General features: G+C 45.8%; 1 protein-coding gene across 1 annotated transcript in view; it reads right to left on the reverse strand.

Annotated features, from left to right (window-relative positions):
* Nucleotides 1–487: 487 nt before the first annotated feature.
* The window catches only part of GPA33 (glycoprotein A33), a 32,593-nt gene continuing 14,207 nt past the window's right edge, over nt 488–18,873 (reverse strand). Inside the window, exons 4-7 of the mRNA XM_057557328.1 lie at nt 16,683–16,835; nt 3,472–3,591; nt 2,617–2,749; nt 488–2,095 (exon numbers count right to left, since the gene is read on the reverse strand). Coding sequence (XP_057413311.1) covers nt 1,957–2,095; nt 2,617–2,749; nt 3,472–3,591; nt 16,683–16,835 — 545 coding nt within the window. The 3' untranslated portion in view covers nt 488–1,956. The remainder of the gene's footprint in view (nt 2,096–2,616; nt 2,750–3,471; nt 3,592–16,682; nt 16,836–18,873) is intronic.

Genomic DNA, 18,873 nt, shown 5'->3' on the forward strand with positions numbered 1-18,873 from the left:
TGGGCCAAGCTGCTTGGGGAGGAGTCACCAGGTCCCTGACAGCTGGAGCGGGGTGGAGGTGGCGCTGCTTCCTCCTCTCTCTCAGGAGGGGCGCTATTTGGGGTATAACTGGCAGGGGCCTCCCCACCATCTTCCTTGAAGCATATGCACTGACTCCCAGGCCCGCATGCTCTTCCTGACACTGCAGGCACTTGGCATGTTCTTCCACAAACAGACAGGCTCTGTCCCGTCCCCAGCAACTACTAGCAACACTGCCTGACCCTACAGTGGCCACAGTCGACGGGACCCACAGGATCTGACCCTCTATTCCTCTCGCTCGGCTCTGTCACCTCACCTCACCTCTCCTAGGAAGCCCAAGAGGCCCACAGTTGGTTGACATAAGCCCACGAGACATAAGCTCTACCTTGGTATGAATAAAACCCACCTTAAAAAAGAAATAAGAATCTCCACTGACAATTTTATTATTACTGACGGCATTCTTTATGAAGCAAAGAATTTAACAAAATATATAAAAAATATATTTTTAAAAATCACAGATGGACAACAGATTTACAGAATTGCTTTTCTAATCATCCAGGAAAAAATGACAGTGTTTACTTACTAGTAAGTTGCATTTGGGTGAGACCGGCCACTGGGTCACAAGACCCAAGCAGCCAGGACACTGCCTGAGCTCTTAGGAGCAGAAGAAATAATCGACCAACAGAGGAGAGGCTGTGGAAGGGGCAGCAGGACAGCCCAGCCAGCAAAGCAGAGCCGGCAGCCCAGCCAAGTCAGGAACGGGCAAGGTCAGGGCAGGGGTTAGGTATCAGGAAACAGAGGTGGACACGTCAGTTACTCTGGTCTTGAGAGGAATCACTATGATCTGAGAATCCAGGACCAGCTGCAAAGTAGCTCCTGTGTGTGTGCTCACATGGGTGTGTGTTCATTTAAATTATCTCCCACTTAAATCATGAAACTAGCAAGTCGGTTTGGGTGGGAGTCATCTTTTGTGTCCACAATCCCATTAGGGAGACCAGAGAGCGGAAGGCCCAACCTGCCAAAGCAGTTTCCCCAATTAAGCTGGATTGAGAACCCGCTAGGAGGGCTGCCGGCTGCGAGGGCTCTGGGGAAAGCAGAGGGAGTGAGGCCCATGTCCTGCCCCCTGGAGCTCACACTGTAACACAGGGGGAGAGACATGCTCAGACAACTGTGCCATGTGGCCCGTGATGGGCGTGGGACAGAGTAACAAGACTGTCCCCATCTGTGTGGGAGATTAGAATTCGCTGGGATCTGAGATGGGCCTGGAGGCACAGGTAGGATTTGACAGGCAGAGATGGGAGCTGCGTGGGCATTCCCAGCCAAACAGAGAAAGCAAAGCCCCATGAGGGAGTGTGCAGTGGGAGCTGGGGTGGCCCTTGCAGGGAGCATCTGGAAAGTTCAGGAAAGCTGCGGGAGATGCGGCTGGAAAGGGAGCTTGAGGCCAGGCCAACGTGGGTCCAAAGCACCAAAGTTGCATGAATGAAGGGACTCCTTTACATACTCATTTATTCTTTCATTCATTCAACAAAAATGTATTGTGCACAAAACCTCTGCCAGGAGTCGTTGCCCTGGGTGCTAGGCACACAGGTGGAGAGGGCCACTCCGGCTCTCCCGAGGCTGGTGTCACCCCCATGCAGCAGGAGCACCTTGGGGAGGTGGAGCCTGCCGCCTGGTCCAGGGTGAGGGTGGGGCCCTGGGCCGGGCACAGCAGTGCGAGGGCAGCTTTGAAGGTGAGGGCCCTTGACAAGCTCAGTCACAAGTGAGATCTTGTCCAGGCCAAGCCAAGTCCTCCAGCAGCCAACATGGGGGAAGAAGCATCCCATCAATGACTGGGACGGAGGGTCAGGAAAGTGGGGCTTGGAAAGGAGAGGGGAGGCATGGAGGCAGGGGGATGACCCCCTAATGCTCCCCCTGACCCCATCCAGCAGCAGGCCCTGGTCATCGGCCAGCCTGGTCAAGGGACTCTCGGCTGGGGTCCCTCTGGTCTTCATTCCTGTAGTCATCCTCGCCCTCCTCTTCCTGTCTTCTGGAAAGCTCTGTCAGCTGCTCTGGCGGCTCCTGGTAGCCTGCCCGATTCCTGCAGGCGGTGAGCACAGAGGGGAAGGGTTTGCCCTCATTCACTCAGACCTGAGGGAGCTGGGCCTAGTGCGCCCCATGCGACAGCCATCAGATCCCCCATCCCCGCCCGTCCAGCGGCACAGGGACACTGGGCTCAGAGCGGAAGCAGGGAGGCACGGACTTGAGCTGAGGGCCTTATGGGAACAGGCTGGCTCTGCGAGGGGAGCAGGGAGCGGCCCGTTACGGAGCCTCCGCACCCCCCGACCCCGGCCCTGGGCACCCACCGGAAGCCCCACCCTGAGATCAGAGACTGGAGAACTACGGGCCTTGTAGTCAAGTTCCGGACTGCAGTGCCACTTCAGGATTTGGGTGAATCACTTACTCTTTCCTCACCTATAAAATGGGGCTGATAAAAGTTATTTCTTCCTGTTCCCAGCTGCCCCCTGGGGTGTTATGAGTGGAAGAGGCTGTGAGGAGCTGGGTGCATCTTCCCAATGTGCCGAGACCCTTGCCAACAGGCTGCCCACCCCCGACACTCACGGCCGCGTGACCTCCGCGTCCTCAGCCTTGCCGGTCTCCCGGCAGCAGCAGCAGTAGACGATGATGCCGATGATGATGAGTGCCGCGGCCACGCCCCCCGCGATGCCCGCGTACAGGGCCACATTCATGGAGGCTGCGAGAAACAGAGCCGCACGTCCTGAGCCCCAACCCCGGTCCCCAGCGCGAGCCCCCAGCACGAGCCGAGGCTCCGGGTGGTGAGCACGCCGGGGATGAGGAAGCACAGCAGCAGGCGTCTGGGAGGCGGGAGGTGGTCCCTCCCCGGCTCTGAGCGGCCCCAGTCCTCCTCCCAGTCCAGGTGGCCGCGCTGCCTGCTGCTGGTAGCTTCCCTGAAAGTCACAGCCTCGTGGGAATGTGACCAGACAAGGGGGACACTCTTCAGGATGGAAGCGTTGACAAGGACAGATGGCCAACAGATTTGGAGCCAACAGGCTCCAAAAAAGTCCTCGGGTGTCAGTCATGCCAGCTCCTACTCTAGTTCATCCCCAAGAGCGTCAGGGTATCCCACCCAAAAGGATGGGGTCCTGACTCTGTGGCAGCCCAGTCTGGGCACTTCCACCTTGCCCCCTGAGCGACCCTAAGGGCAGGCAGGACTAAGCAGGTCTCCAGAAGCCAGTCTTAGGCACTATTTCCAAAGAACCTAGGGAACTGGACTGGCCTCCAGATGAGGGGAGCCTGGGACAGGATCATCTGGCCGTCACCTCAGCCACCCTGCCAATGGGAGACCCCAAAGAGGCTGCCCAGTTCACCTCCATGTTGGTCCCTGTCAGCTGACTCTGGACCACCAGCCAGTCACCTCTGGCATTCGTCCTCCCTTCCTCCCCAGACTGCTCTTACGAGGTCTGACAGCCACAGTGATGTTGCAGGACTCCGTCCCTACATCATTGCTGGAGGTGCAGATGTAGTAACCCGACATTTCTGTGGAGATGTTCTTCAGAGAGAAGATCTGTCCTGTGACTGGGAAGGAAGAAGAGTCAGGCTGAGGAGACGGGCCACCAGAGTAGAGCGAATCGGCTAGGGAAATCCTAGGCAGATACAAGCACCGCCACTGAACGTGTCCAAGCCTCATCTGTAATATGGAGAAAATATCTACCTCTAGGGCTGCAGGAAGATTAAACCAGGCAGCCTGCACAATTCTGAAGTGCTTAGAATTCAGGCAGGCACCCTGGGTTTGAAGCCTGGTTCTGCCACTTATTAACTTTGTGACTTTGGGCAAGGAACTTAGCTTCATTGAACCTGTTTCTTTATTTATAAATAAAATAATAATAGTGCCTGCCTCACAGAGTAGTTGTGAACATAAAATGAAGTACTAACAAATACAAACCCACCACCAAATGCCTGATGTATAGTAAGTCTTCAGGAAACATAATATACATTATACATTGTGTGGAAATGCCTTCTAATTAGACCATATAATTATAACCACTTTTATAATCTTCAGAAACAGAATTCCTTAGCTTGGACTCATGTGAAAGAAGGCTTTAGAACTTCAAGAACTCTGACCTCTGGATTTCTCTGCCATGAGTGGTGTGTGTGAGTGTATGTGGTATTTGTATGGGTGTGTGTGTGTGTGTGTGTGTGTGTGTGTGTGTGTGTGTGTGGTGAGGCAGGGAGGAGGCAGGCTGTCAGTCTAGACTCTTCCTCTTCCTCTTCCACCACTTAAGTAAGCCATTTAACTTCTGTGAGCCATAGCTGCCTCATCTGGAAGTGGGAGGGAAAGCACCTGATTCTCCTGAATTCAAGGCAATGATCCAGATGTCCTCATGAGAAACCTTCCTGCTAAATCTATGATCCTATGGATTTCTTCACCTTGAAATGGAGAGCTTTATGCTTAGACAAATTTTTATGTCCTGTCCTCAAAGATGCTCTGTCATAACTGCTATTTGGAGAGAAGAGTTAGAGACCTTTGTCCTCTAATTTGCTGCAGCGCCTGCCTACCCCACTATCACCAGGTGGTTACACTTCATCCAGAGGAGATGTTCTAAACTGAAAATAGGATCCAGCCACTGCCCTCTTCAGACATTTCAGAGGCAGCCCATCATCTTCAATAACAAGTCCAGGCTTCTTAATATGGATGTGACATTACAGATCTGGCCCTGGAAGTCACTCCAGCTTAACCTCTTGCCAGTTCGCCTGGTGTCCAATCCTTTCCCTGCCCAATTCCACTCTGTTGCAAGATTGTATCTCGGTGTGGATTTTTCTTGTCTGGATGTGCTTCCTCAAATACAATGTCCTCTGATTCTTCCAACAATCTTGTATGGTAGATGGAACAAATATTTCTATCTCCAATATCATAGCGGTAACTGGAGGCTTAGAGAAGTCAAGTGACTTGCCCAAGGTCACAAAATTAAGAAATGACAAAACAGTAACAAAAATTCCATTTTAGGTCTAGAACTCCCTGGAGAAGTTGACAACTTACGTTAAAAAAAATTATAGAAAAAAGAACAGAGAGGGTGATAAGGAGAAGAGCATTCCAGAACCTTCCAGATCATAGATGAAGAAGAAACACAGTTTATGAGTAAGTGCCCTGTTGTGGTCGCCAAAAGCACACCACAGAGGAGGACGTGGATCCAGGTGTCCTGCAGCACCACCTGCAGGAACAGGCTGTGTGATTTTAAAGGCTAGCATCGTACAGAAACACATCATTTATTTTCAGGATGAGGGCTCCCTAACCAAGAAACTTTGTGAACAAAATTCCATATTTGATGGGGCGACCAACAAACCTATCTTACACTGCTGAGCCTGGGGAAGTGCCAAGTACAGACTCACATTTTATGGGAACTGGTCTGAGAAGACACACCCAAAGGTGTGCTTATCCACATATCCACAGCTATGGTATGAAAGAAATTGGGCTTCTGGTTGGAGACAAGATGGGAGAGTAGAAGGACTTGAGCTCAACTTCTCTCACAAAAACACCGAAATCACAAGTAACTGCTGAATAACCATCAACAAAAAAGACTGGAACTTACCAAAAAAGATATTCTACAACCATAGACAAAGAAGAAGCCACAACAAGATGAGGTTCTCCCACAGGAGTGAGTTCTGAGCCCCACATCATGCTTCCCAGCCTGGGGGTCTGGCATCAGGAGGAGGAGGCCCCAGAGCACTTGGCTTTGAAGGCCAGTGGGGTTTGATTGCAGGAACTCCATAGGACTGGGGAAAATAGAAATGCCACATTTGGAGGGTGTGCACAGGTCTCGTGTGAACTGGGACCCAGGGAAAAAGCAGTGATTTCATAGGAGCCTGGACCAGACATACCTGCTGGTCTTGATGGGGGGCGGGGGGTGTCTCCTGGGAAAGTAGGGAGTGGAAATGGCTCACTGTGGGGACAAGCACTGGTGGCAGAGGTACTGGGGAGTACTCATTGGTATGACCTCTCCTGGAGGTCGCCATTTTGTCACCAAGACCCAGCCCCACCCAACAGCCTGTAGGCTCCAGTGCTGGGACGTCTCAGACCAAACAACCAACAGGGCAGGCACACAGCCCCACCCATCAGCACACAAGCTTCCTAAAATCTTCCTGAGCCCACAGCAACCTCTAAACACACCCTTTGACACAGCCTTGCTCACCAGAGGGACAAGACACGGTTCCACTCACCAGTGGGCAGGAACCAGTCCCTCCCACCAGGAAGCCTGCACAAACCTCTAGAACATCCTCACCCACCAGAGGGCAGACACTGGAAGCAAAAGGAACTACAACCACGCAGCCTAGGGAATGGAAATGGCAAAGGAATATGTTTCAGATGAAGTAGCAAGATAAAACCCCAGAAGAACAACTAAGTAAAGTAGAAATAGGAGGTCTACCTGAAGAAGAATTTAGAGTAATGAGAGTAAAGACAATCCAAGATCTCAGAAAAAGAATGGAGGTACAGACCAAGAAGATACAAGAAATGATTAACAAAGAGCTAGAAGATATACAGAACAAACAAACAGACATGAATAATGCAATAACTGAAATGAAAAATACACTAGAAGGAATTAATAACAGAATAATTGAGGCAGAAGAATGGATAAGTGAGCTGGAAGACAGAATGGTGGAAATCTCTGCCATGGAACAGAATAAAGAAAAAAGAATGAGAAGAAATGAGGACAGTTTAAGAGACCTCTGGGACAACATTAGAAACACCAACATTTGCATTAGAGGGGTCCCAGAAGGAGAAGAGAGAGAGAAAGGGCCATAAAAACTATTTGAAGAGATAATAGCTGAAAACTACCCTAAAATGGGAAAGGAAACAGTCAACCAAGTCCAGGAAGTGCAGAGAGTCCCATACAGGATAAACCCTGTCGGGAACCAGCTGCAAGCTGACACAGTCCTTGCAGCTTAAAGCATGGCAAAGTCCTGCTTAATTCCTGACAGGACCCGAAAGAGTTATTAGAGAAGATATGAGTCTTGGACCGTGAGGTTGCTTGTGGTTTCTCTAACTATAGTTTGTCCTTGGCATATTTTGGTAATCACAGTCTGTTCTCACGCATGTTTATATTCTGGTTCGCAGAATGTTTTGTACTATAACTTCAACATTAAGGAAATACTGTCTGATGATTCTGTCTTGTGATTTTAACAAAAACATGTATTGCCTCCTGCAATCTATAAAAAGAGTTCTGATGGGAAATAAAGTGTGTGTGTGCTTGTACACCACCCTCCTGACCCCGTCTCTTCTGAATCCCCTCACCCGCTCTCAGGACTTGTTCCTCAGTCTAACAGTGACTGACAAAACCCAAGAAGGAACATGTCAAGACACATATTAATCAAACTGACAAAAATTAAAGACAAAGAGAAAATATTAAAAGCAACAAGGGAAGAGCAACAGGTAACATACAAGGGAATCTCCATAAGGTTTTCAGCTGATTTTTCAGCCAAAACTCCGCAGGCCAGAAGGGAGTGGCATAATATATTTAAAGTGATGAAAGGGGAAAACCTACAAACAAGGATACTCTACCCAGCAAGGCTCTTGTTCAGATTCGATGGAGAAATCAAAAGCCTTACAGACAAGCAAAAGCTAAGAGAATTCAGCATCACCAAACCAGGTTTACAACAAAGCTAAAGGAACTTCTCTGGGCAGAAAAGAAAAGACCATAACTAGAAACAAGAAAATTACAAATGGAAAAACTCACCAGTAAAGGTAAACATACATTAAAGGTAGGAAATCATCCATACACAAATATGATATCAAAACCACTAATCATGAGAAGAGAAGAGTACTAATGCAGGATATTGGAAATGCATTTGAAATCAAAAGACCAGCAACTTAAAACAATCTTGTATATGTATAGTCTGCTATATCAAAACCTCATGATAGGGACTTCCCTGGTGGTCCAGTGGTTGGGACTTTGCCTTCCAATGTGGGGGGTGTGGGTTCAGTCCCTGGTGGGAGAACTGGGATCCGACATGCCTCATGGCCAAAGGGCCAAGGCATAGAATAGATGCAGTGTTGTGATATATTCAATGAAGGCTTTAGAAATGGTCCACATCAAAAAAAAAAAAAATCATTTAAAAAAAAAAACCTCCTGATAACCGCAAACTGAAAATCTACAACAGATACACACACAAAAAAGAAATAGGAATCCAAACAGAACACTAAAGTGAGTTATCAAATCACAAGAGAAGTGAACAAAAGACTAAGGGGGAAAAAAAGGCCTACAAAAACAAATACAAAACAATTAACAAAATGGCAATGAGAACATACATATTGATAAATACCTTAAACATAAATGGATTAAATGCTCCAAGCAAAAGACATAGACTGGCTGAATGGATACAAAAACAAGACCCGTATATATGCTGTCTACAAGAGACACACTTCATATCTAGAGACACATACAGACTGAAAGTGAGGGGATGGAAAAAGATATTCCATGCAAATGGAAATCAAAAGAGAGCTGGAGTAGCAATACTCATATCAGACAACATAGACTTTAAAATAAAGACTGTTACAAGAGACAAAGAAGGACACTACATAAAGATCAAGGGATCAATCCAAGAAGAAGCTATAATAATTGTAAATATATATCCACCCAACATAGGAGCACCTCAATACATAAGGCAAATGTTAACAGCCGTAAAAGGAGAAATCAACAGTAACACAATAATAGTAGGGGACTTTAACATCACACTTACATCAATGGACAGATCATCCAGACAGAAAATCAATAACGAAACACAGGCCTCAAATGTCACATTAGACCAGATAGGCTTAATTGATATTTATAGAGCATTGATCCAAAAGCAACAGAATACACATTCTTCTCAAGTGCACATGGAACATTCTCCAGGATAGATCACATGCTGGGCCACAAAGACAGCCTCGGTAAATTTAAGAAAATTGAAATCATATCAAGCATCTTTTCTGACCACAACAGTACGAGATTAGAAATCAACTACAAAAAAAAAAACCGTAAAAAACAGAAACACATGGAGGCTAAACAATATGCTACTAAACAGCCAATGGATCACTGAGGAAATCAAAAATACTTAGAGACAAGTGAAAATGAAAACATGATGATTCAAAACCTATGGGACACAGCAAAAGCAGTTCTAAGAGAGAAGTTTATAGCAACACAATCTTACCTCAGGAAACAAGAAAAATCTCAAATAAACCACCTAACCTTACACCTAAAACAACTAGAGAAAGAAGAATGAAAAAAACCTAAACTTAGTAGAAGGAAAGAAATCATAAAGATCAGAGCAGAAATAAATGAAATACAGATGAAGAAAACAATAGAAAAGTGAAACTAAAGTGAAACTAAAAGCTGGTTCTTTGAAAAGATAAACAAAATTGATAAACCTTTAGCCAGACTCATCAAGAAAAAAAAGGGAGAGGGCTCAAATCAATAAAATTAGAAATGAAAAAGGAGAAGTAACAACTGACACTGCAGAAATACAAAGGATCATGAGAGATTACTACAAGCAGCTATATGCCAATAAAATGGACAACCTGGAAGAAATGGACAAATTCTTAGAAAAGCACAACCTCCCGAGACTGAACCAGGAAGAAATAGAAAATATAAACAGACCAATCACAAGACTGAAATTGAAACTATGATTAAAACACTCTCAACAAACAAAATTCCAGTACCAGAGGGCTTCACAGGTGAATTCTATCAAACATTTAGAGAAGAGTTAACACCTATCCTTCTGAAACTCTTCCAAAAAATGGCAGAGGAAGGAATATTCCCAAACTCATTCTATGAGGCCACCATCACCCTGATACCAAAACCAGTCAAAGATACCACAGAAAAAGAAAATTACAGGCCAATATCACTGATGATCATAGATGCAAAAATCCTCAAGAAAATACTAGCAAGCCAAATCCAATAATACATTAAAAGGATCATACACCATGATCAAGTGGGATTTATCCCAGGGATGCAAGGATTTTTCAGTATCCACAAATCAGTCAGTGTGATACTCCACATTGACAAACTGAAAAATAAAAACTATATGATCATCCCAATAGATGCAGAAAAAGCTTTTGACAAAATTCAACACCGATTTATGATAAAAACTCTCCAGAAAGTGGGCATAGAGGAAACATACCTCAACATAATAAAGACCATATATAATAAACCCACAGCTAACATCATACTCAACGGTGAAAAGCTGAAATCATTTCCTCTACGATCAAGAACAAGACAAGGATGTCTGCTCTTGCCACTTTTATTCAACATAGTTTTGGAAGCCATGGTAATCAGAGAAGAAAAGGAATCCAAATTGGAAAAGAAGAAGTAAAACTGTCACTGTTTGCAGATGACATGATACTATACATGGAAAATCCTAAAGATGCTACCAGAAAATTACTAGAGCTCATCAATGAATTTGGTAAAGTTGCAGGGTACAAAATTAACACAGAGAAATCTCTTGCATTCCTATACACTAACAATGAAAGATCCAAAAGAGAAATTAAGGAACAGTCCCATTTACCATTACATCAAAAAGAACAAAATACCTAGGAATAAACCTACCTAAGGAGGCAAAAGACCTGCATTATGAAAACTATAAGACACTGATGAAAAAATTGAAGATGACACAAACAGATGGAAAGATATACCATGTTCCTGGATTGGAAGAATCAATATTGTCAAAATAACTATACTCCCCAAGGCAATCTACAGATTCAATGCAAAGCCTATCAAATTACCAATAGCATTTTTTGCAGATCTAGAACAAAAAATCTTAAAGTTTGTATGAAAACACAAAAGACCCCAAATAGCCAAAGCTATCCTCAGAATGAAAAACAGAGCTGGAGGAATCAGGCTCCCTGACTTTAGACTACAAAGCTACAGTAATCAAAACAGTATGGTACTGGCACAAAGACAGACTTTTAGATCGATGGAAGAGGACACAAAGCCCAGAAATAAACTCACTCATCTATGGTCAATTAATCTATGACAAAGGAGGCAAGAATATACAATGGAGAAAAGACAATCTCTTCAATAAGTGGTTCTGGGAAAACTGGACAGCCACATGTAAAAGAATGAAATCATAACATTCTCTAACACCATACACAAAAATAAACTCAGAATGGATTAAAGACCTCAATGTAAGACTAGACACTATAAAACTCTTAGAGGAAAATATAGGCAGAACTGTGTTTGACAGAAATATCTTTTTGGATCCACCTCCTACAGTAATGAAAATAAAACCAAAAATAAATAAATGGGACCTAATTAAACTTAAAAGATTTTGCACAGCAAAGGGAACCATAAACAAAATGAAGAGACAACCCACAGAGTGGGAGAAAATATTTGCAAAAGAAGCAACTGACATGGGATTAATCTCCAAAATATACAAACAGCTCATGCAGCTCTATGTAAAAAACCAAACAACCCAATCAAAAAAACTGGCAGAAGATCTAAATAGACATTTCTCCAAAGAAGACATACAGATGTCCAAAAAGCACATGAAAAGATGCTCCATGTCACTAATTATCAAAGAAATGCAAATCATAGCTACAATGAGGTATCACCTCACTCCAGTCAGAATGGCTGGCATCAAAAAGTCAACAAACAATAAATGCTGGAGAGGGTGTGGAGAAAAGGGAACCCTCCTACACTGTTTGTGGGAATGTAAATTGGTACAGCTACTAGGGAGAACAGTATGGAGGTTCCTTAAAAAACTGAACATAGAGCTAGCATATGATCCAGCAATCCCACTCCTGGGCATGTATCTGAAGAAAACCATACTTTGAAAAGATACATGCACCCCAGTGTCCATTGCAGCACTATTTACAACAGCCAAGACATGGAAGCAACCTAAATGTCCATCAACAGATGAATGGATAAAGAAGATGTAGTACATATATACAATGGAATATTACTCAGCCATAAAAAAAGAATGAAATAATGCCATTCGTAGTAACATGGATGAACCTAGAGATTATCATACTAGGTGAAGTAAGTCAGGTAAAGACAAATAGTATGTGATATCACTTATAAGTGGAATCTAAAAAAATGATACAAATGAACTTATTTACAAAACAGAAACAGACTCACAGACTTAGAAACACTTATGGTTACCAAAGGGGAAAGGTGGCAGGGGGAGGGATAAATTGGGAGTTTGGGATTGACATATACACACTACTGTATATAAAATAGATAATCAACAAAGACATACTGTATAGCACAGGGAACTCTACTCAATATTCTATAATAACCTAAATGGGAAAAGAATCTGAAAAAAGAATAGCTATATATACATGTAAAACTGAATCACTTTGCTGTACACCTGCAACTAACACAACATTGTAAATCAACTATACTCTAATATAAAATAAAAATTTTTAAAAAGGAAAGAAAAAAATTATAAAAGTACTGGATGCTCATTACAAGAATTTATACATGTATTACATTACACTCATTACAAAAATATATACATATTATACAAGAATTTATGACATAAAACTATTACTTCAATTCAGTCCAATGTTTATATGCTCATCACATCAGCTCAAAACAAGATGATGAGGGTCCCTGTCCTCTTGGCGTTTCCAGTATATAAGAGAAGACAGACATGAAACAATGGTGATTACAGGGTGTTTTATAGAGTTCAAAATGGAAGTGCAATTTGATCTTAATCTCACTTGAAGGGTCAGGGAAAGCCTCTATGAAGAGCAGAGAATAAAATAAAAATCATCTGTAATATCACCAGCTGTAAATAACAGCACTTTGATTTGAGGTTATTTCCTTCCAATCTTTTTCACATACACTTTCTTCAGATTCTTCCCTTGAAACCCAGCATGCTATTCTCTGGCTACTCATTTTCTATAAAATGCTACCCCTTCTATCCTGCAATTCCATACCTTGGTGCATTTTCTGGAATACTGCTTACATGTGATGTTAATATATGTTACTGAGAAAGGGGTCTACGACCAAAGCAAGTTTAGAAATCATTGAGTTAGAGCTTCTGATGTGCTAATGAGCACTGGGCATCTCCAACAGGGGGTTTCGATATTAATGGTCTCATTTTCTAAACCAATTGGATTTTTATATTTTTAAGAGGCAACTTAAAGGAACACAAGAGCATGCTGGGAAATGATCTATGACCCTGGCATGTTTCAGGGGTGTATAGCTCTTATCAGAGTCCCACTATTTTAGCACGTGAAACTCAGTCTATGTGTTAAATGTACACAGCACATTGCAGACAGATAGAAGGCAGAAGACCTCAGACTCCTCCAGGACCTTCCCAATTATCAGAGCCCAGCTTGGAGCTCCTGGCCTTGTTTAGGGTGTGGGAACATGTGGCATCCTAGGCCAGAGTCAGCACTATCCTGCCCCAGTTTCTGAAAACAAACAATGGACATTAGAAGCTACTTTTGGATTAACCAGTGCACACACATTGCCACAAGACCTGCTTTGATTCTGATCTGAAGCTCTCAAGCCCCTTTTCTTTTTTGGAAAGGACCCAATAGTTCCTGAAATCTGGCTACAATGAATGTTTCCGCTGCAGTGGCGACACCTTGTGGTCAAGAAGGGAAATGCACAGGACAATAGGGCTCCCACATTCCTTCTGCTCCAGCTGGGGAGAGGTTTACCTCCAGAGAAGCCCTGGTCTGCCAGAGACACTGATGTCAAATTGACAAGATTTAACTTTCCTGCCCCGCACCCCACCCCCTGATCCCATGTTTTGTCAACAAGCTCGGGCTGCCTTCAAGATCTTCCCTGGCTGCTGGGAGCAGGGCCCATGCCCACCCTTGACAACATCCTCCCCTAAAGTGCTCCAGCCCCCCTCCCTCCTTCCTTGATATCCAGATTACTACTCCTTCAGTACATGAATCTCAGCTGACGAGGACAGTTCAGAGCTATCACATATGTGATCTCCTCTTACTCTTTTCGTAGCCTTTCGGGAAGGCAGTATAATGATAGTCCCAGTTTTTCACATGAAGATATCAAGGGTCAGAGAGGTTGTGAGTGACTTAAGCTACGGAGTGGAGAATTCAGGACTCAAATCCTTGTTTGCTGATTCCAGATTCCCTGTTCTTTCTCCTGCTGGCTTGCCTCCACTGATCCAAGTCAAAGGAAGCAATCTCTAATGTTGAGAATTCTGTCTTTAGATGTAGGAGGGTTGAGGAACTCTGCTCCCCAAATTGCCCACTGTGGACTTTTAAAATGTTTTAAAGGGCAGAAAGGGGTTTGGACTGACCCACAGAAGAAGAAGACACAATAGACTCTCTAGGGCCCCGTGAGGCAGGGTGGAGCCAAAGGCTTTGAGAACCACTCCCACCTCACAGCACCATCCAGATGCAAGCTTGTGTTGTTATTACCATTAGCCATGCTTTTCTGGGTCACTCCCAGGTCCCAATTCTGACTCTGAGTAAATCTTATCTAGAGGCAAGAGAAATCTTTTCCAAAGTAAATGAGTGAATCTCCCTTTAACCTCCTTTCATGCCCTCAGGTTTCTCCTCTTTTGGATCACTGAAAAACTAAGCTTTGGTTTCTAACAAGCAGAGGAGTCTTTCCTGATGTAGGCAGGAGAGCTGTGAGTGGGGTGCCCGTTTCCTACAGGGCAGAAGCCAACCTCCCTAGCCTGATGCACAAGCCCTGCACGATCTCTCATCGCCGCTTTTCTTATGACGGTACCTCCCATCCTTCCTGCATGTGTGGTTCCTCTGCTGTTCTCCAACCTTGGCCTACTCATCCTTGAGGACCCAGCCCAGATGACAGCTAATAATTCTACCAGGCCCTGGTCTCAGTACTTTATATGTACTTTCATTTAATCTTCACAACATCCCTATGAAGTAAATAATACTTTCATGCCCTTTTATAGATGTATAAATGAAGGCACAGAGAGGCTAAGTAACTTGCGAAGGTCACACAGCTAACAAGTGGCAGAGCCAGGATTCAAGCCCACGCTGTGCTCCTAACCAACATGATTTCCTGCCAGCTCAAGTGCCCCCACCTTGAAGAAACCTTCTTTGACCCCTTTATGCATACTCTGGGTTCCAGCACCACTGGATACAAACTATTGCAGCATTTACCACCTTGTAATCCTCAGCTTTGGGCCCACCTGTACCCACTTTGCTGGAAGGTCAGACCAACCAGTGTCCATGGCTGACCTTCTGCAACCATTGCTGGAGTCCCTGGGCTGTTCACAGGCCAGAGGAGAGCTGCCACGTGGTTTTGACACATTCAATAAAACTTGCCAACCAGAAATACGTAAACAAAACCAGAAGCTTGTTGAAATCCACAATACATCTTCTACTTTACATTGAATAGAGTGGGTTCTACTAATGCCTTTTTTACTTTTAAGAAGTTCTTGTTTTGCCCCCAAACAAATGAACAGTAGAGTGGTGAAGTTCACCCTGGTTTGACCGGAGCCCCTGTCTGTGCATTCACCCGGCAAGGCTCTCTCTCCTGTCTCATCTCCTCAGAACTGTTGTCTACATCCACAGCTCCACCTCCCACTTCCTTTCCACCCACACTGGACAGAAAGTCCTCGCAGAAGTTAATCCAATGCGACCTTCCAGGCCTTGTCTTCCTTGATCTTCAGCAGCGGTGAGTGCAGCTGGCCAGGCAGCCAGTGAGCACAGCGGCCCAGGGATTCCACCGGGGTTTTCCCACATCAGTTGGCTCCAAGGTAATGACAGTGGGATGTTTATACAGCTCTTTTTTTTTTTTCCCTTTCTTTTTTTTTTTTTTCAGTTTGTTTCCTGACCAAAAGGTCAAATACCAAGCTGCCCTGTACAAAACCGGTCTCCTGACAACCATAGCAGAACCTACCATTTCCTTCCCTGACAATGTGGGACCCTTACAGCAGACCGGGTCCTGTAGTTGGGTGGGACCATAAAATGGGGGTGAGTTTGGGGGATGGGGATCCCCAGGGGAGTCTGAGATGGACCTGCCTGGGTAGGGGATGGGAATAGGAAATTCCCCACCCTTAAGTGGAGCCATAGAATTAGACTTGAGGCCTTAAATGTATACTTTAGGACATAATCATAATCAAAACTAAAATCCCACCCAATGCTTTTGCACCGACTGGTTATTGATACTTGCTTACTCAAGAGAATTCAGTTATGGGGAATAAAGAAAACAAGTTAACATTTACTACGTTATTATTTCTCAAAACAACCTATGAGGGCTTCCCTGGTGGCACAGTGGTTGAGAATCTGCCTGCTAATGCAGGGGACACGGGTTCGAGCCCTGGTCTGGGAAGATCCCACATGCCGCGGAGCAGCTGGGCCCGTGAGCCACAATTGCTGAGCCTGCGCGTCTGGAGCCTGTGCCCCGCAACGGGAGGGGCCGCGATGGAGAAAGGCCCGCGCACCGCGATGAAGAGCGGTCCCCGCACCGCGATGAAGAGTGGCCCCCGCTTGCCGCAACTGGAGAAAGCCCTCGCACGAACCGAAGACCCAATACAGACAAAAATAAATTAATTAATTAATTAAAAAGAAAATCCTTAAAAAAAAAAAAAAAACCTATGAGGTAGGTGCTATTAAGAGAAAATGCTGCTTAGAGAGATGGTCCAAGATATTGCAGTGCCAAATGCAGGGTGGAGGGAAAGGGGCAGCCTTGGGGGTGGGGGGGCAGGGGGCTGGCCTTCCTCGCTGACCCTGTTACCTGGTGCGACTCGACGCTCCTGGTGCAGGACATCATAACTTCTCCAGCTGTACTGAGGGGCTGGGGAGCCCTCCTTTGATTGACAGGTCAGCTGGATGTTGTTCCCAATCACAGTCTCCCCCTTGATGCTGCAGTCTGGCTTGGAGGGTGGCACTGTGCAGGGGAGGAGCCAAAGAGAAGCCATGAATTAGTTGGGGCTTGGTGATACCCACCCCCCACCCCAAACACACACACAAACACACATACTGCCTTGTTTGTTTACAGGCAGAGAAATGTAGAGACCATTCTTAGCTCACAGGCCATATAAAACAGTCTGAAGCCTGGATTTGGCTGTAGTTTGCCTACCCTTGGTTTCAATGAAAGCCTCTCTCTCTGAAGCCCTTCAATGCTAAGTTCTTAGGAATGTTCCCTTCACTTAAGCATTACCATCTTCCTGTGCTTTGCTGGTAAAATGCAATTGCCACAAGTGACTGGGTGATAGGAGAGACCCCTGGAGGCAGCAGGGTTATGTGCGGGGTGGAGAATGAGGGCTGAGGGGATGGAGGGGCCAGAAGGAGCAGACACAAGAAAAGGAAAGGCCAGAGAAAGGAGGTTACCAAAACCAACTGGCCACCCTCAACTCACAAGCCTAACCTGATCTCCCAGAATTCCTGAAGACCTTAAGCCAGGGTCTTTCACTCAGCACTGTTAGTTAACATACTGCTGTGTAGAGTGGTTTGTCCTACAAAACCTATTGGGCACCTACTGTATGCCTGTCATTGCTGGGCATGGGGATGACATAGTGAGTGAGTTTTCATGTTCAAGGAGTCCAGTGGGGGCAATAGACAAGTAATCAAACAAGCACCAGGCAGGAGGCAAGGATGCTGAGACAGGACAGGAGTGACAAGGGACACTGACCCAATCACAAAGCCATTAGTAGACGTGATTGGGGGAGGGGGGCGGTCAGAGAAAGAGAGGGGAGGGCACTCCAGTCCGAGGGAGCAGCCTGTGCAAAGGCCCTGGGGCAAGAAGCATCGAGTATGCCTGGGACTTCAGGTCGTGTCCTTGAGGGTGGGAAGAGGAGGACACCCGGTAGAGAGGACTATTATTGGAATTCCCCAGCAGCAGGCTTGTCCCCCCTGCTTCTTTCTTTATGTGCCCCCTTGGATGGCTTGCTTGCCCCAGTAAATAGCGCTGCCCTTTCTACAATCTAGACTGCACAGTGCATGGTCACTGGGCATGGCGGGTGAATTCCAATCTCTGTTTGGCCCAGAGTTGCCAGGAGAAGCTACCCAGGATGCATTTCTCCCCTCTAGCGCCACAGCCCATGATATTTCCTCTCTGACACTGGCGGTGGTGGCTGGGTGTGCCCCACGTCTCCTGCTGTCTTAGTGAGGGCCAGCCAGGCATGGGGTGAGTGTGGGGCAAATCAGAGGCATTTCCTACTGCCACCCCCAATCGGACAGTCCCTAAACCTAAAAGGCCCCAGGTTCAAGGACAGGACTCAGGTATCCAGGCCCAGACCCACAGGACTGAAGCAGCCTGGGAAGGGAGAGGCTGCTACCCGCGGGCCACTCTCACAAGCTGCCCTCCCGTCCTCCCTGCTGACCCAGCAAGCAGGCACCTGGGGGACAGAGAAAGTGAGCATCACTTCCGAGGAGACCCGAACCAGGTCAGGGTTGCTAAGCCAAGCTTTATCTCTTGAGCTCTCCAGAGGGACAGGAATATCCCTCCCCACCGATCAAAACTGTCGCCTTTGTTTTCCAGGTACGCCTTTACCAGGAAGCTAAGCCTTTATTCCACAAAAAGAGAGCTGGCCACAAATATAATACCACCTTCGAAGTCTCACGTTGACTCAGAGTCATGCTAAATGTGTATGACTGGTAGCCAAGCCTTTCCACAACTGCGTTTCTTTGTAATACAAGCCAAAAAGGAGAGAGAAGGGACTGGGGCAAATGAGCACCTGGAGAAACATAGAAAACCATGCTGAACATATCCGAAGACTAGCTTTTTTTTTTAATGCCAATAGCTGCCATTTGCCAGTAGGTTGTGGGTTTTTTTGTTTTGTTTTTAATATTTATTTATTTATTTGGCTGCACGGGGTCTCAGTTGTGGCATGCTAGTTGCCGGCATGCAAACTTGGTTGTGGCCTGTGGGATCTAGTTCCCCGACCAGGGATCAAACCCCGGCCCTCTGCATCGGGAGCGCGGAG

This window comes from Balaenoptera acutorostrata, chromosome 1 (assembly GCF_949987535.1).
Source record: "Balaenoptera acutorostrata chromosome 1, mBalAcu1.1, whole genome shotgun sequence".
Lineage (NCBI taxonomy): Eukaryota > Metazoa > Chordata > Mammalia > Artiodactyla > Balaenopteridae > Balaenoptera > Balaenoptera acutorostrata.